This window comes from Bactrocera oleae, chromosome X (assembly GCF_042242935.1).
Source record: "Bactrocera oleae isolate idBacOlea1 chromosome X, idBacOlea1, whole genome shotgun sequence".
NCBI classification, from domain to species: domain Eukaryota; kingdom Metazoa; phylum Arthropoda; class Insecta; order Diptera; family Tephritidae; genus Bactrocera; species Bactrocera oleae.
In genome coordinates, this window is record NC_091541.1 from 26,704,088 (window position 1) to 26,728,175 (window position 24,088).

The following is a 24,088-nucleotide window of genomic DNA, read 5'->3' on the forward strand; positions in this document are numbered from 1 at the left end:
AGGCAGAATTGTGTTCAAGAGTAAACTACAATGAAGTAGATAGACGTAGAATGGAACAAGTTCGGGCAAATCGATCACAATAGCAGCGAGCAACGAAAAATGAAATTGGTATATTCCACAGACGCAATGCTCCACTAAAGCTAAAACGAGGAACATTCTCTTACGATCCGGAAGTGGATTATAGTTCTGACAAATCTGTAACAATTGGGGAAATGTCAATCATTTCTCAACATTGTAATGCTTTAAAATACAGCCGTGAATTTGCAGGATTATGTTGTGCTGGTGGTAAAGTAAATTGACACTATTGGTCCCACCACCTGATCCATTACACTCATTAGTTTTTGGGATAGAAAATTACTCTAAGCACTTCTTAGCTAACATCCAAAAATATATCAGTTGCTTCGTTTACTGCAACGCATATTGTACAGAACAGTTTCATGTGTCAAGGTAATATACCATAATTGTTCTCTCTCAGATTGGAACAAGTTTTGGGTATCTTGGAATCACGATATACTTTTACATACTTGGTTCCCCAGTAGGCATATAACATAAACATATACATTACGTATCACATTTCTTGTCTGCCTAAACTCCTGATCCTGTCATATTGGCCAAATTTAAATCATTCGATACTGTTGTTGCTGAAAATTAACGTGTACATTTTCCAATTGAATTTCTAAATTCTATAGATATGTATACCCGGAATGCCACCACATAGTCCTCGGTTAAAAATACTCAATAAATCAACGGTTCCTTTTCGGTCATCACCAAGATCACCGGAAATATTCTTAAAGCAACCTTTTTGAGTGAAATCTTTAAAGTGGCAATGGCCCTGTTGCCAATGATACCATCTTAATCTATGATTCTAAATGATACAGTTTCCCATTTGTTTAGCTATCACCATGTCTATAAATACAATTGCAAGTCTCAAGACAAAACAATGTCCGTTTGCTGTTTGCATTTGGAATATCCATGTTTTTCCCATGGGCAACTACATATACAATACATATGTTGAAATCTCACGTGTAGCAAAACCATCGAATCTATTTGCGCTAGCTAGAGATACGAGAAGATTAACCAAGAATATTGTGCACCGAATAGATACTGAATTTAATCAAATTTAAAATGTTCAAAATTATCAATTGGTGTTAAAAATGATCAATTTTACTGTTAAAAAAAAGAATTTTCTACCTTCCTTACTTTTTACTAATTTGTTACAAACTTGAATATACACATGTAACATTAATAAAACACAAAAAGATTTCAGAATCTGTAAAAAGTTCTTTCGCCAGAGGCAGTAGCCTTTCATTTGGGTTAATACGTTTTTGATAAATATGATTTATTTTTTATCAAAAGTTTCAATATTAAGTTTTAATTTTAAAAAGCACTAAGTTGGCAACTATGGTAAAATTAGGTCAAGTAAAAGGATCGTTCGGTTTTTTATTGAATTTTCAAAAGATGATAACTTTGTGTACATTTGTCCGATTTAAGTCAAATATGCGGCGTTTTGTTTGTAAACTTGTTTCCAACGAGATGCCAACTTCATTGTACTCATTCACGTAGAAAGTTGCGTCCCTATTGGCAAAAAACTCGGAGAGCCAATTTTCACAGGCCTCTCTTGAGGTCAACTTCTCACCATTAAGCGCTTTCGCCATGGACAGGAAAAGATGGTAATCACTTGGTGCCAGGTCCGGACTATACCTCCCATCTGAGCTCCCGTAACTTCTGGCGCGTCACCAAAGACGTGTGTGGAACACAATTCGGCCTCTGTTGGAAGTAGAGGGCCGAATTGAGCGTTTAGCCGTAGGGGAGCAGCTCGTAGTAGATGATTCCTTGCCAATCCCACCAAATACACAGCAAAACCTTCCTGGCCGTCAATCCGGTCTTGGCCACCGTCTGGGCAGCTTCCCCAAACTTTGACCACGACCGTTTGAGCTCGATGTTGTCGTAAGTGACCATTTTTCATCGCCAGTCACAATCCGCTTCAGAAACGCGTCGATTTTGTTGCGATTCAGCAGCGATTCGCAGATGGAAATTCGGTCCATCATGTTTTTTTGCGTTAGTTCGTGTGGCACCCAAACATCGAGCAGCCGTAACCTAGCAAACCATTTTTGTGCTACACGTTCGTTTACAGTATCGAGCCCATAAACTAAATTAATTTTTTCAGCCGCCTTGGCTGCTTTTTCGCCTTGATCGAAGAAAAATTGTAAAATATAGCGAATTTTCTCTTTGCTGGTGTCCATCTTAGACGAGCGCTCACAACGTACTGAGCCAATCAATCGAAAAACTGTCAAAGACAAACTTTTATCGCGAATAAACACGTTTTCAGCGCCGTATAGTATGACATGATATCTTAGATGAAAACCGAACGAATATTTTACTTGACCTAATATTATAAATTTTTTGATGGATTCGGTGAGTGTAAAACCATCATCTGGGTGGCGCTGCAGTTGTTGATGTTGTGATAGTGGTGACTACCGCAGCTGATCAAGTTTCTGTTTTTACCGATGTTGTTGTTATTATCGACGTCACAGGGGCAGTGGCTGTTGCCGAAATCGCGTGTGTAAGTACAGTGTTACACGATTTCTGCCGATGCGCTGACATTTGGGAGCGCGACACCACGCCACAACCGCACAGTAGACAATGAAAATGGGTAAACTTCTTGTTGTATATACAGCTACTTGTTGCTGCCGAGAATGTATCCTTCAAACGTTCATACACCTCGTCACCAGTTCTTGTGTAATTAGTATCAGGCCTCCCTACACTAAATGCTGCACAACGCTGGGCACAGTTCTGGGTGTTTCGAACTTCACAGAAACCTGATGATCGTATATAATCAATTTTATTATGGAGTCGACGATGCGCCCCTACTTTATTAGTGTCAGTACAAGTAAATGGGCATTTCAAACAATGAAAATGCGACTTTTTGTTTATGCCAAAGTTGGTTTTGACAGACCCTTTATTCAGTTGGTAAGCACAGGTGCTAAAATCACACCGCAGATTATGGCGATATTGTTGTAAGTCTTTGCCCATTAGTGTGTCCAAGCGCTCGTGTCGAGCCATGTGCTGCACGAATCGGGTCTTGTCGCAGAAGCTATAGTGGCAATCGACACGATCGCAATGAAAGTGAGACTGGCGCTGACGGTAACCACAGTTCTCAAAACCGCAATCCTCTTTAAAGAGAAACTTTTGATAGCCGGTGGGCTTCTTAATATTATCATTTATTCGTAACGATGTAGGGAATGACAAAATTTCGTCTCTGGCGCTCGTAGTGGACACTACATTTGTGGAAGATGTAGTTGTCTTTTTACAGTTGTTGAGGTTTCGTTGCTGAGTTGCAGCCTTTTCAAGTTCCACTATATTGAGCAAATTCTGTTGGGCGACAATTGCGGTAGTCAATGCTGCAATAGCAGCCGCTGTAACAGGAGTTGATCTGTCAGTCATCGTTGATGTAGGCATTTCTGGTTCAGAAAGTGATACGGGGTTGAAGTCTAAGGAAACTTTATGCTGTTGGGCAACATTACCAGATACGGTAGTTGGCGGTTGGATTGATGATGATAGCCGTGGTTGGCATTTGGTTGACGCAGCCAACAAAAAGGACAAATAAGGGAATATGTTATTGTCAGCTTGTGTAACAAAAGTACTGCCAATGGCGGATGAATGTTGATCTTGTAGCTGTGTATACGTTTCAAAACTCAGCTGATTCGGTATCTGGTAAAGATAAAGCAGGTGTTTTAGTTGCAAATCAATTGCTTCTTTATTCTGCCAACCGAGCTCAACGTCAAAACCGTTTATATTTGCTGCTTCTTCTGGTGTTATTGATTTTTCTTCTACTGCTGTTTCGTCATCAACCTTCGTTGATATACTTAAATCATAGGCTACAACATTTTCCTTTTTTTGGCCGCAGATATTTGATGTAAGGCTGTTTTTTTTAATGCGCACACTTAAATCTTGAGGCACACTAAATTCATTACCTTCTATGGATTCCGCTATGGACTCGTACGGCATGCTTTTATTGTCATCTTGTAAGCATTTGCGTTTACAACTTGCGCTTTGCGTTCTCCAAATGCCTGGTTTTGTTGTAGCTTCGTCAAAGCAGTTTTTACGATATAACTTGCTGTTGCTCGGATAACTAGACATTTCGTTGCACCTTGAAAAAATGGTGTCTACAGTGCGAACAACTGGATAATATAATATTAATATTACAACTTTTATTAAATTATAAAAATTAAAGATCTACATCACTATGTATTTGGATGTGTAAGTATAACTAGTTTTTGATAAAGCGTTTTGAAATAAGTACCCCCAAAGCCTGATGGAAATTCCCCGACAAATGAATGTCTTTCTGATCGTAACGTATGACCACGGCGTAACATTGTCACGGTGCACTATAATTGAATCCAGATATCGTAACTTCCATTAGAGTAGTAAAACGGACCACGCGATTTTAATGCTTTATTTTTACCATACGATTAAAATGGCTCTTACTTTTTTTAAATGTACTTGAAAGTTACAGAATCATGATTGAGCAAGATAATTAAGAACTAATTAATTTTTGGATTTTGTATCTAATATTTGCATCAGGATGTGCGTTTTTTCCCATGTTTCTATTCAACATAAATAAGCTCTTTATTTTTAATTTAAACCGTACCTAAATTATGTTTCTTTTCCCATGTACGAGTATATAACATTGGATTTTTTGATCTTTTGCATTAAATTTTTTATCTCCAAAGCACCCTACCACTTTGAAAAAATTATACTCTAATAAAGTATTTTCCATTAAGAGTGATATGATATATGATTAAAAAAAACACTAACTGTTAAGAAAATTCAAATTTTTTTTACTTAATGTGGAGTACAATCGATGCAATTAAGTTCTGAATATAACATGATTCAAATGGCCTCCACGACTTCTTTTGCAGGAACGATTTCGATGAACCCACCGACTACTTTTTTTACTAAATCAAGTCGTATGTCATGAATAGCACGTTTAATATTGACTTCTGTTGCCTGGTTTATTTCTAAAGACCGATGACTTCAAATAACCCCACAAGATGTAGTCTAATGATGTTAAATCACAACTTCTTGGAGACCATTCAATGTCATAACTTCTTGAAATTATCGATTCTTCAAAATTTTCTCGCAATAATTCGGTGCTGTGTGGCACGTAGCCTCGTCTTGTTGGAACCAGATGTTGTCAAGATCAACTTGTTACAATTGCGGCAATCAAAAAAGGTGGCAACACTTTAAGCTGTAATTTTTTTGCTGTGAACAATTGTGTTTAATTTTGCAAAATTCTTAAACTTTAATTGATTTTTAGAGATTTAATTCAATACTTAGTGATTTAACTCTGAGTTGCAAGCTAAGTATTAAATGTTCTTAAGTTTTGTGCATTATTAAAAAGTTTAAATTTTCGAATTTTTGGTGCCGAGCCAGCTTTTTGTTTCATTTTGTTTTATTTTATTCTATTTTTTCTCTTTATTTTTCTCATTTACTTCTTTATTCACAGCTGTGTTGCGTGTAGCTTTTTATTTGTTCCAGTGCATCTAAAACTGCTCGCTATATTGCTTTTTCAAACTGTCTTGGTTTTGAACTTTGATAAAAAAAAAAAAAAAATTGCTGCTATTTTTGCGTTTGTTCTTAATTGAATTTATTATTATTAATATTTTATTAACACACTAATTTATTCTACATCCATTTAATTTTGTTTTACATACTCTTTTATTTAATCTTCATTCTTGTTGTTTATTATGTCTTGTAACTTCCCCAATTGTAACATTAAAGGCGAGTCAGATCGCTATGTTTCATGCTGGTTTATAGCGAGACACGCAATGGCTTTAACGAAATCGGTCGAGATCTTGTAACTCTCACTGAAAAATTTAGGCACTACGAAAAATTGTTAAAATCTGATTCTCATGAATCCTCCAAACCTGCTCGTAAGCGTAAACGTCCTTCCTAGTTATTCTGTACAGAAATGACCCATTGATAAGCCGTAAACTTCCGAAGAGCTCAATTCCCCAAAAGCTCTATCTAATAGTAATAAGTGTCTCACAATTCCAGAGGCTCCCCCTAATAACTTAGTAACATCTTTTAAAAATTTGGTAGTTATTCCACCTAAAAAGTCTATATTTATTTCTAGACTTGCCAAAGATACCTTCGTGGAGGACATTAAGTCTTACATTTCGTCACGTTTAAAAATTTATGATATCAACATCCGTAAAATTAACTTCAATTATGATAGAATTATATCATCGTTTAAAATATACGTATCTCTTTAAACATTCAAAAAGATCTTAGATAGTTCATTCTCTCCACCTGGGGCTTTTGTACGTGAATTTAAGCCTAAACTTAGAAGTCAAACTGAGGAAAACATTGCTAAATTACCAAAAGCAACCACCGATATAAAAAACTGATTGGTAAAAATTCGTTAAGCATTTATTATCAAAATGTTAGAGGTCTTAATACAAAATTAACCGAATTGAATTTAAACAGTTCCAATTTTAATTTCCATATAATTGGATTTACAGAAACATGGTTAAAACCTCATATTTTTGATAATGAGATTTTAAGCAGCGAATTTTAAATATTTAGATGTGATCGACTGAACAGAATCGGTGGGTTGTTCTATTTGCCGCTATCCCATCTGAAGATGTTCTTGTTCCAGGAACCGACTCATTTGAATTTAAATGTATTAGAGTCTATGTTAATTGTTGCTTTAATTATTTAACCCTGTCTTATATACCACCCAATTCGGACTTATATGTATACATGCCAGCATGCTTCTTTAATAGATAGTGCTACTTCGATGGCAAATAATGCAGATTCAATAATCGTATTAGGAGATTTCAATTTACCGTAGACTTCAAAATCGTGCTTCCGTCCCCGGTTCACCTTTGCAAAAGCTAATTTTAAAAAGTAAAATACAGAACTTTCTACAATATCATGGCCTAATTGAAATGGTGATATTGAATTGAATTGACGAAATTATTTGAAAAGTATGTTCCAATAGTAATTGTTAATAGAAGTAAAAGTAGAAGTAGAAGTCCGTGGTCTTCGAAAGAGTTACATAAATTGAAAAACAGAAAAACTCGAGCCTTTAAACATTCTAAAAAAACCGGTTCACTTGTCGACTATTCTAAATATTCTGTATTGTGTCGACTATATTTTGATCTAAAAAAAAATGTTATAATAATTACTTAAATAAAGTAAAAAAGAATGTTGTAAGTAATAAAAAATCGTTTTATGATTTCGTCAACTCCAAACGCAGGATTTCCAAATTTCCGTCAGCACGTGCTGTGTTCGAATACTTTAATTAACGCATCAATTATTTCTGAAGAAGACGTCCTACCTAAATTAAATAAGTTAAAACCATCTTTTAGTTACGGCCCAGACATGATACCCTCATGCTTCCTAAAAAATAGTGCCAAATATATTTACTTGCTTTTGACAAGGATATTTAATTCCTCTCTTAAACACGGTATATTTCCAATATTGAAACAGTCATTTATAATTCCTTTGCATAAAAGTGGACTTAGATCCAACATTGAAAACTATAGAGGTATCGCAAAACTATCAGTTATACCTAAACTTTTTGAAGCTATCATCACTGACCATATAACCTTTTCGATTTCTCCGTTAACTTCCTTATCTCAGCATGGATTTCGTAAAGGGAAATCGACTCTAACGAACTTGCTTGAATTTGTAAACCATGTATCATTCGGTTTTAGTAACATAAGCATACGGATGTTATATACACAGACTTTAGCAAAGCTTTCGATAAAATAAACCTCTCGATTCTCATACATAAACTTGATCTGCTGGGCTTTCAGCCAAGATTTCTTCAATGGGTAGCTTCCTATCTTTATAATAGAACACAACGAGTGATATTTGAGGATACATCTTGGCCCGATTCTGTTCTTGTTGTTTATTAACGATATCTCTTCAGTAATTGAATTCTCAAAAATTTTATTATACGCTGACGACGTAAAGCTTTTGCACTTCAACTGAGGAAAGGTGTCTGTTGCAAACAGATTTAAACAATATGATTGCATGGTGTGATAGAAATGATTTGCCACTGAATCTGAATAAATGTAAGACGATGTGCTTTTCCCGTAGATCTGTGCATCCCTCTACTTATGTAATAAAACACCATATTCTGGAGCAAGTTTTTAACTATGTTGATTTGGGAGTTAATATGGACCCTAAGCTTAATTTTTGTCTTCATATCGACACCATGGTCTTGATAGCAAAAGCTGTCCTCAATTTTGTTAAACGTTGGTCTAAAGAATTTAGAGATCCGGATATTACTAAAACACTGTATACAACTTTGGTTAGAATATGGCTCTGTTGTATGGAACTGTTGTATAGAACCCTAACTGCCAAATCCATTCTGACAAGTTAGAGTCTGTTCAAAAACAATTTTTACTTTTCGCCTTAGCGCATTTCCGATGGGATTCTAGGATAAGTCTACCTCCATACACTAGTCGTTTAAAACTACCTACAGTCGTTTAAAGAAACCTACACTTTTTAGTCGTAGGGAAATGCTTGGCATAATATTCTTAGTTAAAATTTTTAATGGAACAGTTTGCAGTTCTTTTCTCCTGTCTAAAATTAAATTTAATATCCCGATTCGCTTTTCGAGGCAGTTTAGACCTTTACTGTTAAAATCCTGTAGATCAAATTTTGAACTAAACGAGCCATTCCGCCGTATATGTCATGGTTTTAATTCTCATTTCAGCACATTTGACTTATCTGACTCACTTTTCAAAATTAAAAAGACTTTATTGTTTTCTCTTATTGAATGAAAATGTAACAGTTTATTATATTGTAACTATAAATCTTAGCTGCTGAAAGTTTTGTTTCTTTAGCTGAGCAGTTTTAGATCTCAACACTTAAAAAACTCTCTTGCCTTTTCTGACTCGGCTAATTCCGCACGTATGCGGATTGCGACCCTCGCGTCGGTTGGGCGGGAGGAGGGTAATCGTTGGGTTAATATTATTATTAAAAAAGTTGGTTATCATCGATCTATACCGTCTCCATAGACAGTAACGGTATCACATGCTTCATTTCGAAAGAAGTACGGACCGATGATTCCACCAGACCGAAAAACATGTGTACCAAGTTTCATAAAGATATCCAATTTTTAGTCAAGTTACAGCTTGCACAGACGGACAGATGGACAGACGAGAGGCGAGAGTATAAAAATTACAGATCATGACATTAAAAATGGTCGAAACGACACTTAGAAATCATATCATCCCTATTGGAAAACCCGATATAAAATATAGCGCTCTACAGAAAAGATCTTAATGATTTTTTCCATTAAAACAATACTTTAGAACTTATACGCACTTAAAGTTAGACATCAAATGACATTGATACATATAATATAAAAATTAAATCTTATATTTTCACTTTGACTACCAGAACAGTCCGAAAGCGGAACAGAGATATTTTCATATATACATTTATAAATATGGAATTGATGATGAGTTTTAATATATATTTACCTGGAACTTTTTTGAAAGTATGTGCTTTTGTGCCTTCATAATCCAGCAGGTTATCTCTACTGCTTGGTAAGCTAACTGACTCATTATCTTTCAAATGTTGTACAGACTTATATTAGGAAAACAGAAAACAAATATTTGTGAAATAGACAAATCATACTTATTGAACAAGCTTATAAAACAATGTAATTTTCAGACAATATCCTTCACCAATTTATGCAAACCAATTATATGTCATTTCACGCTCTTGGACCCATTTATTGGCAAAGTAAAAAGTTCGTTCGGTTTTTATCTAAGATATGGCGTTATTTTCCATAGTACTAGTGTTACGTGTCGCATCATGTAATACTATACGGCGCTAAAAACGTGTTTACGCTAAAACGCTAAAAGCTTGTCTTTGACAGTTTTTCGATTGATTGACTCAGTATGTTGTGAGCGCTCGTCAAAGATGGACACCAGCAAAAAGAAAATTCGCTATATTTTACAATTTTTCTTCGATCAAGGCGAAAAAGCAGCCAAAGCGGCTGAAAAAATTAATTTAGTTTATGGGCCCGATACTGTAAACGAACGTGTAGCACAAAAGTGGTTTACTAGGTTCCGTTCCGATAATTCCGATGTCAAAGATGCACCACGCGTCGCGAGGCCTGTCGTCGAAAATTGCGATAAAATCATGGAAATAGTGGAAACAGACGTGAGCACTTATTTAATTGCTGAGGAACTAAGATAAACCAGAAAACCGTTTGGAACCATTTGCATAACTTTGGATTTAAAAAGAAGCTCGATGTTTGGGTGCCACAAGAACTAACGCAAAAAAAACTTGATAGACCGAATTTTCATCTGCGAACCGCTGCTGAATAGCAACAAAATCGACCCGTTTCTGAATCGGATTGTGACAGGCGATAAAAAATGGGTAACTTACGACAACATCGAGCGCAAACGGGGAAGCGGCTCAGACCGGATTGACGGCCAGGAGGGTTTTGCTGTGTGTTTAGTGGGATTGGCAAGGAATCATCTACTACGAGCTGCTCCCCTATGACCAAACGCTCAATTCGGCCCTCTACTGCCAACAACTGGACCGCTTGAAGGCAGCACTCATCCAGAAGAGGCCATCTTTGATCAACAGAGGCCGAATTGTGTTCCATCATGACAACGCCAGGCCACACACGTCTTTGGTGACACGCCAGAAGCTTCGGGAGCTCGGTGAGAGGTTGGCCTCAAGAGAGGCCTGTGAAAATTGGCTCTCCAAATTTTTTGCCAATAGGGACGCAGCCTTCTACGAGAGGGGTATAATGAAGGTGGCATCTCATTGGCAACAAGTTTGCAAACAAAACGTCGCATATTTAACTTAATACGGACAAATGTACACAAAGTTATTATCTTTTGAAAAATCAATAAAAAAAAAAAAACGAACGAACTTTTTACTTGACCAATAGTTTGAGTATATAATAAAGTAAAAACAAGTAAGGAAGGGCTAAGTTTGGATGTAACCGAACATTTTATACTCTCGCAAAGTCAAATGGTATACTCGTTTGAGATTTCTTTGTGGATTGACTGATTTTTTCGGTAGAAGGTCAACTATAAGCACTGGGGTCCACATATTTAGTACTTAGGGGCTTGAACAGTTTTGGTTCGATTTAGACAATTTTTGGTCACAAGGTGGCATACTTTAAACGTATTATTCACGAAAAGTTTACACCGATATAATCATTGTTGCTTGATACGCATAGTGGAAAGTGAGAAAATAAGATGGAATTGAAAATGGTGTTATATGGGAAATAGGCGTGGTTGTAGTCCGATTTCGTCCATTTCCGCACTATAACATAAAAATATGAAAAGAACGTTATGCGACGAATTTGGCTGAAATCGGTTAAGCAGATCCCAAGATATGGGTTTTCTCCTAAAAGTGAGCGGTACCACGCCCACTGTCTAATTTTGAACGCGGTTCCTATAAAGTCATCTTATACCATCTCAGAGATAAAATTTAATGTCTCTGGCGTGTTTAGTGCTTGATTTATCGCGCTTTTAGTAGTTTTTAACAGTACCGTTATATGGGGAGTGGGCGGGTTTGTCACCCCATTTCACCCATTTTCACACCGTCAATAGAGGTGCTAAAACAATTTGATTTGATGATTTGGTTATTATAGCTTTAGCGGCTTAGGAGATATGCACATTAAACTTATTAGTGGGCGTGGCACAGCCCACTTTTAGGTGAAAACCCATATCTTGAGATCTGCTTAACCGATTTCAACCAAATTCGGTGTGTAACGTTATTTTCATGTTTCTATGTCATAGTGCGAAAATCGGATTACAACCACGCCTATTTTCCATATGACACCATTTTAAATACCACTTGATTCTTTCACTTTCCACTATGCAAATCAAGCAACAGTGATTATATCGGCGTAAAACTTTGCGTGAATAACACCTTTAAAGTATGCCACCTTGCGGCCAAAAAATGTCTAAATCGAACCAAAACTGTTCAAACCCCTAAGTACTAAATATATGGACCCCAGTGCCTATAGTTGACCTTCTACCGAAAATATCAGTCAATCCACAAAGAAATCTCAAACGAGTATACCATTTGACTTTGCGAGAGTATAAAATGTTCGGTTACATCCGAACTTAGCCCTTCCTTACTTGATTTATTCATTTTATTTCATTTATTCTCTTTGAATAGTGTATATAACCATAAATGACTAAAAGAAGTTAAACAGAAGCAATTAGCAATTTTTTTTTGCTATTGAAACTAGAAAGGTTAGTTATTTTCAATCCCAAAAATATATTAAGGCGTATTAGTAAGATGAAAATTCTTACTATTGTAACACAATATTAAATCATTAAATTGGTACTGCATCAGTGAAAGCTTCTTAGCGAACATTTTGTTGGTTTCGAACCGAATTTGATTCATTAAGACATTTTGGTTAAGCGCATTGACCGCGCGATTAAGCGATTTTTCTTGAACATCCTTAGTTGATGCCAAAAAATAAATTCTTCTTATTTCTTATCGGATACAGTTGTATGAAGCTTATGTAGCATATATTAAACAGTTACCGTTTGTTGAGAACTGGTGGGAATTATGTGAATATATTCATCTCTATATTCCAAATCTCGAGTGTTCAATATTACATTATTCCGATAATGACTGGGTTTATCATGCTCTTCATTTAAAGCTTCGATCTCTCGTTTCATAAACCTCAACGATGTCTCCATTGTTGTTGTCTCTTCAGTATGCCTTTGTGCTACCGGAGCCATTTTAGCCTCCAGCTTTTGCATGAACTCGCACACTGTTTTATGATCTGCACTTTTCAAGTCCACTTCATCGTCAAGATTTAAATGGAGGAAATCATCGTCATTCTCCGCGATTATGCGGGGAAAATTTTTTTCTTCTTGCTTTTCCAATTTTACAGTGCTATCGGTGGTGGAATCCATAGGTAATTGTGGATCAACCGCAAAACGCGGTCTAACTTTTGCAGGTATTGCCAGCATTTTTACGGCGTTACGAAAAGCACCATCGTAATCAAATATTTGTTTGTCATTTATTGAAGTGAGAGAATCATTGGGCGCTGCATTTTTCTCCAGCTTGAAACTTGTGAAAATAGCTTGTGGTGATTGATGTGTCTATGAAATAGAGAAAATAATTTTAATTAAATAATTTAAAAGTCTCTGAAACCCCGGAGATAAACCGAACTGTTACAACCCCAAAAATCATACATTGGGAGATTAAAGGATTTCTGGCGAGTGAAATGAAAGTAATAGAATTTATACAAACAATAATATATATACCGATAAGAATAATGTTATGTACCGAATTTGATTGAAATTGGTTAAGCAGATCTCAAGATATGGGTTTTCACCTAAAAGTGGGCTGTGCCATGCCTACTGTCTAATTTTGAACGCGGTTCCCATAAAATCATCTCACACAGTCCTAGAGATAAAATTTAATGTCTCTGCCGTGTTTAGTCCTTGATTTATCACGCTTTTAGTAGTTTTTAACAGTACCGTTATATGGGGTGTGGGCGGAGTTGCCACCCGATTTCAACTATTATAACACTGTAGGTAGAGGTTCTAAAAAAAATTTACTTCCAGTGAAGTTTGTTATTATAGCATTAGCGGTTTAGGAGACATGCACATTAAACCTATTAGTGGCGGGACCACGCCCACTTTAAAAAAAAATTTCAACTGCAGATGCCCCTCCCTAAGGTGATGCTGTGTACCAAATAACAGTCTTGTATCTTATTGCGGAGCTTAGTTATGGCAATTTATTTGTTTTTTAATAATGGCGTTTTGTGGGCGTGGCAGTGGTCCGATTACGCCCATCTGCAATACCAACCGTCTCACGGTACCAAGAAACATGTCTACCAAGTTTCATAAAGATATCTCAATTTTTACTCAAGTTAGAGCTTGCACGGACGGACGGACGGACGGACAGACAGTCACCCGGCTTTCAACTCGTCTCTTCATCCTGATCATTGATATATACATAACCCTATATCTAACTCGATTAGTTTTAGGTGATACGAGGGCTGCTATATATATTTCTGGCCTAATGAAATAACGAATATTTATCAACGAAAATGTTTTTTTTTTTCGGTCGATTGCTGTTTTGTGCTGTTTTGTTTCGGGCTCATACGCATAGATCCATGATTCGTCACCTGTGACGATCTTATAAACGTCTTTTGAAGCATCGCGATCGTATTTTTTCAGCATTTGTTTACACCTATCCACACGAGCCTTTTTTTGAGCGATTGTCAAATTGTGCGGGATCCAACAAGAACAAACCTTTTTTATGGCCAGGTGTTCATGCAATATCGAATGTATGCTGGTGGCAGAAATGCATAGGCATGCCTCTATCTGAAGGTATGTTACATGACGGTCTTGCATTATCAGTTCACGTACGGCATCGATGTTTTCTGGCACAACGGCTGTTTTTGGACGACCTTCACGGAATTCGTCTTTGAGCGAGCGTCGGTCACGATTAAATTCGCTGTATATATAGATGGTGCTTCATAGCCATACAAAGATTTTAGTTCATCGATTCACTCTTGTCGTGATAATCCACGTCGAAAGTTGTGAAAAATGATCGCACGAAAATGTTCACGAGTTATTTCCATTTGTTGGCCGAGATGAATTTTTTAATTCCCTGTAAATAAAACAATTCACGATTAAATGACAAAACGTTCTGAGTGATGTTATGCTAAAAATTGTCAAACTTTCCAATGGAAATGTCAGATTGCACCTGGCAACACTTAGTGTTGCCTAGGCCAGACAGCTATATAGCAGCCCTCGTACAAACAACCGTTAGGTGAACAAAACTATTATACTCTGTAGCAACAGGTTGCGAGAGTATAACAAGTAAGAAAGTGCTAAGTTTACGTGTAACCAAACATTTTATACACTCGCAATTTGTAAGGCTCAAAGGTGCTGCAAAACTTGATATTGAATAGGTAAGGAAGGGCTTAGTTCGGGTGTAACCGAACAATTTATTCTTTCGTAACTTGTAAGGAACAAAGCCGAAGAAATACCTTCAACAAGCATTATTTTACTAAATTATATTATAAGTAGCAAACTCACTTAGTTTCATCACTACGTTTTGCTTCGTGTCCGCAAATTTTTTTTTAAAAACATCGTAATTAACTCAAATGAGATATATGTGGTATAAACTCATCTAAATAGGCTACATTTAAAATATTGGGTATATGAGGAAGAAGAAACCAAATCGGAAGTCATTATATTATCGATATGAAGTTTAGGTGAAGGTCAAGACTAATTGGACTTACATGTAACACTAAACCACATTCTTTTTTAGAAGTCCACTTAATTTCATTAATATATTCGGTAATACGGTATAAGCTCAACCGGAAGTCGAAAATCTTTCTACCTATTTAGTATAAAGGAGGCTACGGGAGACCTCGCAGATTGACCGATATTTCCGGTAAAAAGTCAACCATGAGGTTCATTTGTATTTTCTGATCGGATCGGTATCTGAGAACTTGTATATTTATCCGATTTCGACAATTTTTGAACCTGAAACTGCATGCCTTAAATACTCTTTGTGTGCAAAGTTTTTTTTCGATAACGTCATTGACTCTCAATTTATATACTGTATAGTTAAAAATCATATTGAATTTAAAATTGTGATATATGGGAAGTAGGCGTAGTTCTAGCCCAATTTCACACTGTGATAAAAGGATACAAAAATAATACTACGCACCGAGTTCTGCTGAAACTGGTGGAGTAGTTCCTGAGTTATGGAATTTCACCTAAAGGTGGGCAATGCCCCGCCCCTCGTCCAATGTTTACAACGCATCCCTTGAAATGGTTAAGTTCCATTTAAGCTGTAAGATTTTATTCTTCTGACGTATTTATTTAGGGAGTTATCGCACTTTTAGCAGTTTTCAACATAACTGTTATAGGGGGAGTGGATGTGATTATCATCCATTTCCGCCATTCTTAAGGAGGTATCAAAAGAATTACTTTAGAAAGATTGGTCGATATAGCTCATATGGTTGGTGATATACATATGTACATTAAATCTATTAGGATGCAGGGCTATACTCATATTTTGAAAACTTTCAGCATACAGATGCCCCTCACCACAACGATCCAAATTACAGTTTTGTTTCCTTATTTGGAGCTTAGTTATGGCTCTTTATAAGTTTTCAATTAATGACATTTTGTGGGCGTGGCAATAGTCCAATTCTGCCCATCTGCAAACCAACCAAGGAGCACGTGTACCGAGTTTCATCAAGATTTTACTCAAGTTATCGCTTGACTCGATTCGTCCTCCTGATCATTGATATATGTATATATATATCTCTATATCTATCTCGATTTGTTTTAGGTGTTACAAACAACCGTTAGGTGAACCAAACTGTTATACTATGTAGTAACATTTTGTTAGAGTATTAAAATGGTGCATCAGAATTCATCCTTCCTTATTCGATGAAACCGTGAATATATTACAATAATATATCATATGTATAACATCATTTTAACTTATATTATAGGTCTTAGGCTCACTTAGTTTTATTCGTATCTATTGGTTCGTGTCTGCGATATTCACGTAAAATTCAACCTAATTAACTCAAGTTAGGTATGTGTGATTTTAGCCAAGCGTATCAAGCATACGAGGAAAGAGTCAACCATGAAATCGGAAATTATCATATTAGGGATATTAGGTTTAAAACGAGTTGATTTTTATTCAGTGCTAAACCACATTATGTTTAAGAACACGTTCCGTTCATTTCATTGAAATACCATTCATATTGTCCAACATTCAAGGTTTAAGGCAATTTTATGAAAATAACTCAAACAATGACTGACATACATATTCGGCTTACTAAAATAACGAAAAGCTCTATGTGTAGTATATGAAAACTTGCGTAATTCTTAGGCCGATTTCAAACATTTTTAGCATTAAACTATAGTACGTTCACTTAATTTTTCCAAGTCGTCTTACATATTGGCCCATGCATACGGTATAAAGTCAATCGGATCTTTATATTAAATATTTATATGGGGGTAGAAAAGAATTTCATATTGTTATCAGAAAATTTAAATAATACATCTCGCGGGTACCCATACTTTTGCTAAAAAGTTAACCATAGGCACTGAGGACCACCTTTTCGGTATCTGGCAACTTCAAAATTTACGCTCCGATTGCGACAATTTTTAGACATGAGGTGGACAGTTTTATTTTTATATCTTTATTTGTACTTGATTCACATACTCTATAGTAAAAGAATCCAATGTAATTTCAAATTGAGATTATGTGTGAGTATATGAGATAGGTGTAGACCGGTTTAACAACATAACTTAAGAATATCAGCACAATATTATGCACCAAATTTGGTTGATAGTAGTGCAGTAGTTCCTGAAATATAATATTTCGCCTAAAAGTGAGCGTGCTACGCCTATTGCTCAATTCGTACATCATGTTGAGTGTGAAACTGAATTCTTCTGACGTTATTAAGTTAAGTGACACCTTCAGTAGATATAAATATATAATTTTAAATGATTGTCCGCCATTATTGGTATTTATTTGACGATATATTGGATATACGGCAGTAGCTGGTCAGTAGACGGATCTGGAATTCCCGCTGAAATTGTACTATCGATTGTCTCAAGACATATTTGGTTGATTAAACACATCGAAATGCGTGCATGAAGTAATTCTAGCTTTTGCCATTCATCATTATCCATCATACATCCAGCCATGTGTGAAACCGAATACTTGTAATTTTTTAATGAAGCTCATTAGAGAATTAAATTTTGTTTTGAAATGAAAATACATGTCAACAACGATTTGGAAGAAAAGCTCACGACATCGAAGAATGACATTTCCTTGACCGTGTCGAATCATGATGTGATACGCATAAAAATCTATCGAACTAACTTTTTTGTTTGTTTCGGCTTCTGTAACCATATATTTATAAATATTGATTTAAATTAAGTACCTCTTACGGGACCAGATTTTATGCAATATCCATCTTGACCCTTTTAAAAAATTAGCGGGTATTGGAGAGCAATGCATGTACGGTGGTGTCAGCCATGAACTCAATATTATTATTTCTTCTTCGATTCAAAATTTCTTGCTTAGCTATACGGTCGCTACCATGCTTCCACTAACTTTGTCAACAACATGCGCATTTTATCTATGCAAATGCACTTCAGCAAGTGTTTTATCAGAATTGTCAAGGAGTGATGAGGTCATCAGCGTCAAGCTTCTTCTGTATTAGATTTGTTTATGTGCCCGGTCACTGCGGAATTGCCGGAAACTGCAAAGCCGCTGAGCTTGCTAGGAAGAGCATGCTTATCCCAATTTAATCCGATTGAAAGCGATTCGTACTCCGTTGGTCTCTTGCGTTCTAGTGTTGGACTTATGGACCTCCCGCGCTGGTCAACAACCTTGTGCGATTGAGATATCCTTTTGGCCCATAGTGAACTGTAGGAAGTCCTCTAAACTACTTGCTCTTAGCAAAGGGAATTGTAGGTGTTCTGAATGGGCACTGTTCACACGCGGTGCATCTAAATACTTTGTCGGCCGCTCTTTGCCAAAACTGTATGGAGGAAGGCTAGGTGAAATCTTGTACGCACTTTCTTCTTTACTGCCCAGCTTTTGCCAAACTGAGATTGAAATCTATCGGTAGACACACCTTCGGCGAACCTAGCGACGTGGCTGGGATTGATATTAACCGCCTTAACAAATTTGTTGCAAGCTCAAAATATTTCGTCGATCTATGGTATGAGGATCTGGTTATTTATTTTTAGGAGTTTTTGGTTAACACAAAAGACCAACGTTCTAAGTGAGATCCATCGATTAGAATCAACCATACTACCTAACCTAACGATTTTTCTCGAGGCGTGTCCTGGAACGTCGTCAAGAACATGCGCGTTTAATCTAAGCAAATGCTCTTCAGCAGGTGTTTCATCAGGATTGATGCCAATGTTTTTAATTTGTGTATGTGTGATTTGAATAATTTCAATAATTCAGTGTGTCAAATTAGTATCAACAGAAATATTAATCCAAACGATGTCGTTTCGAAGCATAAATTGAATATATAAGAAATGATTTCAGAAACGGGAATGAATCTAAATACGTACCGATAAGTAAGCCGTTCAATAGTTCAGGTGGTGTTTCGATATCTAGTAGTTGTACTTTTTCTGACGCGCATCCCATTCTAGCTGACTCATTTTTGATTTCAACCGCATGATACTGGGGATATACTATGTCTATAGTTCCAATCGTAATTTCGAAAGAGAGTTGTATTTTATACTTGGATTTTGTTGGAATTGCTCACTTTTTACCACAAAGTAAGCAATAAATACAGCTGAATATTGTATTGTACTATCAACATAATAAAATAGAATATCAAATATATTAACATAATAAAAAAATTCAAGTTTTGCACCATTGAGCGCCATTACATCTGCTTGCTGCCCGACCCCTTTTACAAAAACATCTATTCTGCAAAAAATCTGTTTGGCAAAGTTAGTTTTCCATACGGATGGGTTGTTACAATGGCTGACTTCGCAAACATCAATTGCAATATATAAGAACAAAGTATAATGTTCAGTAATGCATCCGAAATATTTTTGACATTGCATCATGTTTTGAAACGCATTAAACTGGCAGTCGATGCGCAGTGACAGAGAAAATCGCGCATCACAAATAAAGTTGATGATTTTTAACAGTCTTTATGCAACGATGGAGGAGTCATATTTTCATCGTGTTATTAGTTTTATTAATTTATACTAACTTTGCATTAAATTCAGAGATTATGGCAAATAATGCACTTATGAAGGCGAGAATATAATATCTTTTCCTATATATTTTAATGATGTTGAGCTTGTATTTTCGATGAAACCTAAGGAATTAATTATAATTAAACTATTTAGTTTTAAGTTAAACATTAGCTGACCGTTTGGTTGGGACAGTCCGGATTCCGAGTTAAGCGTCCCGGCCGTCCCGGGCTTAGAAATTAAATAATAAAGAATGAATTGAATAAAATTGTGTTGCTCTCTCACCTATTATATGTCGTGATTTTCAGTGAATTATAATACGGAAATAATCGATGAGTAAAAAAATCCGTCCGGGATTTTGCCGGGACAAATATGGTCAACTAAGTTTGACATGTTTTATCTTTATACGCTCGCAAAAACAAAACAGCTTATTGCGAAAGTAAACTTTGCAGTAAAAGTGTTCTGTAACGTCAAATTATACAATGTATCATCTTGCAATGTTGTCTGACGCCAACGATGTAAAAATACTGCAGTCATACTGTTTCGATACTTTGCAGTAGTACGTTTTCGAAGTCAGCTAATATTTCTGTTGTAGTAGTGCGGACGTTAGTCGCGAATTTATTCACGATGTAAAACTATTTTGATCAAACCCATATAAATAAAACTTTACATATTCCTTCGTTGATACATGTATGTTTTATTAATTTTTACATCTAGAGTCATGTGCCAACACACAAACTTGCACATGTGGAATAAAAACCACACCGCCTAACACGGACTGTCCGATAAATTGTGGCATGTACAAATAAGCTGCTATTTGATATTCATAGCTTGCTCTTGGCAAGCTCATTAACGAACTGAACCCTCATATTGTTATTATCCATACAAACACATTCAAGCTAAACAATGAATAGCCCGGTGACACCACCCATTCACTTTGTTTTGTTCCGTCAATAAAATATTTTCTTTATATTAAATTAGTTATTTGAAATTTGAAGTCTTTCAATAGAGCAAGTTTGTATGAATAAATATTAACTTTGCTTCTATACTACTAGAACTTGCTATTTATGTATGTATAAGGAAGAATAGGACTGAGCAATAACCCTTACGATATCACTATACATATGAGGTGTGTTCAGAAAATAACGGGAATAATAAAACACAATAACACTTCTTTGCTTGTTCCCAAATTCTTGGCCAAAAACAATACTGTAACGATGTCACAAAGAAAAGCTCGTAGTGAAAGAAATATCGCTGCCGTTCAGGCGAGTATTGCGACAAATCCGAATCGGTCGGTTCAACGTCGTTCTCTTGACTCCCTCTCCGATGACAACATGGGGAATTTTGCAGTTGGATTTGGATCTGTATCCGTATAAGATTGTATTGACACAAGAGCTGAAAAAGATGGACGCCAACGACGATTTTCATCAAAAAACTATCTTTTCAGATAAGGGCCAATTCTGGCTTAATGGCTTCGTCAACAAACAACATTGTCGCTATTGGGGTGAGTCAAATCTTTGTGTGGTTCAGGAAACGCAATTGCATTCCCAAAAACTGACCGTTTGATGCGGATTGTGCTACTGCCGCATCATCGGACCTTATTTCCTTCGAAATGAAGTAGGAAATGCTGTTACCATCCATAGCGAGCGTTATAACACGATATTGACCGACGCGCACGGTCTCTATTTTCAACAAGACGGTGCGTCGCCTCATGTTTCACGTCTAGCATGGCCACAGTGCATGCAAAGTTTGGCGACTTGTTAATTTTAGAAATGGGGAATTTCCAGCCGAAATGCTTCACCGCGTCATCGAGAATTGGCGTAAACGAGTGGAGATATGCGAACGGAGCCCCCAATTTGGCCCACATTTTGTTTAAAGCATAAATGACATAAAATTATCTGAATAATAAAAAAAAAACAGAACCAATTTTTACTAAATTTTAGTGTTTTATTTAATTTTTACATCACGGCGTCCTTGTTGGTAGACCATGCATTAATTTACATTTAAACTGAGCATATTTCGTTTACCCACTGTTACATACTTGTCGCTACCGTCCATTCTAAAACATTTTTTATTATTTTGAAACAATTTTTTTTTGTGCTCAACCACAAATAGGTATTAGACAACCATGTATACAAGCAGACAGCTCAGAGAAATGAAATACAATATTTTCAACTACTGCCAGACAGCGAAAATTTACAACGTCATATTTAGCCAGAAGATAGTAAACGCTCCATATAAGTTTTTATTCTTATATACCTACATATGTTTATGTAGGTAAATATACATATATAATAAAATGAGAAAAACAATTGTCTCCCGTATTATGGCTTTTGTACAAGTAAATTGTTATATTAGAATATATATGGTATGTCGAAAGAATTCAAAATTCGATAGTCGACGAGATTGTCAAGCAATTACAATACAGTAATCTCATTAAATCAGGTCAGTCAGGTGATGAGTACTATTATTATACTCTCGCAACCTGTTGCTACAGAGTATAATAGTTTTGTTCACCTAACGGTTGTTTGTATCACCTAAAACTAATCGAGTTAGATATAGGGTTATATATATATAAATGATCAGGATGAAGAGACGAGTTGAAATCCGGGTGACTGTCTGTCCGCCCGTCCGTCCGTCTGTCCGTCCGTGCAAGCTCTAACTTGAGTAAAAATTGAGATATCTTTATGAAACTTGGTAGACATGTTTCTTGGTACCGTGAGACGGTTGGTATTGCAGATGGGCGTAATCGGACCACTGCCACGCCCACAAAACGCCATTAATCAAAAACAAATAACTTGCCATAACTAAGCTCCGCAATAAGATACAAGACGGTTATTTGGTACATAGGATCACATTAGGGAGGGGCATCTGCAGTTAAAACTTTTTTTTAAAAGTGGGCGTGGTCCCGCCTCTAATAGGTTTAATGTGCATATCTCCTAAACCGCTAATGCTATAATAACAAAATTCACTAGAAGCATGTTTTTAGCACTTCTATTGACGGTGTGAAAATAGTTGAAATCGGGTGGCAACTCCGCTTACTCCCCATATAACGGTACTGTTAAAAACTACTAAAAGCGCCATAAATCAAGCACTAAACACGCCAGAGACATTAAATTTTATCTCTGAGATGGTATAAGATGACTTTATAGGAACCGCGTTCAAAATTAGACAGTGGGCGTGGCACAGCCCACTTTTAGGTAAAAACCCATAATCTGCTTAACCGATTTCAACCAAATTCGGTGCATAACGTTCTTTTCATGTTTCTATGTCATAGTGCGAAAATTGGCGAAATCGGACTACAACCACGCTTACTTCCCATGTAACACCATTTTCAATTCCATCTGATTCTTTCACTTTCCACTATGCAAATCAGGTAACAATGATTATATCGGGGTAAAACTTTGCGTGAATAATGCAATTAAAGTATGCCACCTTGCGGCCAAAAATTGTCTAAATCGAACCAAAACTGTTCAAACCCCTAAGTACTAAATATGTGAACCCCAGTGCCTATAGTTGGCCTTCTACCGAAAATATCAGTCAATCCACAAAGAAATCTCAAACGAGTATACCATTTGACTTTGCGAGAGTATAAAATGTTCGGTTACATCCGAACTTAGCCCTTCCTTACTTGTTTTTCTATACTTTGTTTTATATACTAAAATTAACATAACTAACAAAATTCACTAATTCATCATCCTTCTTTATGGGAAGATACATTAAATACTGTTCAAATATTTTTCCGATATCTTAATTGGTGCTTCATTTACAGTATAGGTGCAAAAATCTGATGGAACTTAAAAGCTTTCTAAATCATTTTGTGCGCCGAATTTGGTCCATTGTGGTCAAGTAGTTTTTGCTTGTGGCAATGGCCGATTTGCTCAGCTGCAATACCCACCTCCTCAGAGTGCAAAGAAATACGTGCACCAAGTTTCATCAAGATATATGTGGCGACACCCACATTAAATATATCTTTAAATTTATTTAATTCATGCATTCACAGGTTAATATTAAGTTCATTTATATTAGTACAACTAAGGGTTAAGTTATCCTACATTCTACTTTACATTGTTATCCTAAGAGTAACACTACTGCTATCTCTCTTACATACATTAATTAAGCTATCATAATAATGCATTACATATTGAGAGCATCATCACCTGATGCTGATCACCGTTACCTAAATACGCATATAAGATATTAAATCCTAAGCTAAGAATGTCAGTTGGATTTTGGCTATCACGTCCATGGATAATATGATCCGAAAATCGAGAGAGCGCTGTAAAAGTCCACATTTTTTATAACATTTGACAGTGGTGCCACTGTGGAAAGAATTAAGT

The 24,088-nt window shown here is 36.2% G+C and overlaps 1 protein-coding gene across 1 annotated transcript in view; it reads right to left on the reverse strand.

The window, feature by feature from the left end:
* Positions 1-1,318: 1,318 nt before the first annotated feature.
* The window catches only part of LOC106620102 (uncharacterized), a 51,969-nt gene continuing 29,199 nt past the window's right edge, over positions 1,319-24,088 (reverse strand). Inside the window, exons 6-8 of the mRNA XM_070112300.1 lie at positions 12,558-13,124; positions 9,510-9,615; positions 1,319-4,181 (exon numbers count right to left, since the gene is read on the reverse strand). Coding sequence (XP_069968401.1) covers positions 2,488-4,181; positions 9,510-9,615; positions 12,558-13,124 — 2,367 coding nt within the window. The 3' untranslated portion in view covers positions 1,319-2,487. The remainder of the gene's footprint in view (positions 4,182-9,509; positions 9,616-12,557; positions 13,125-24,088) is intronic.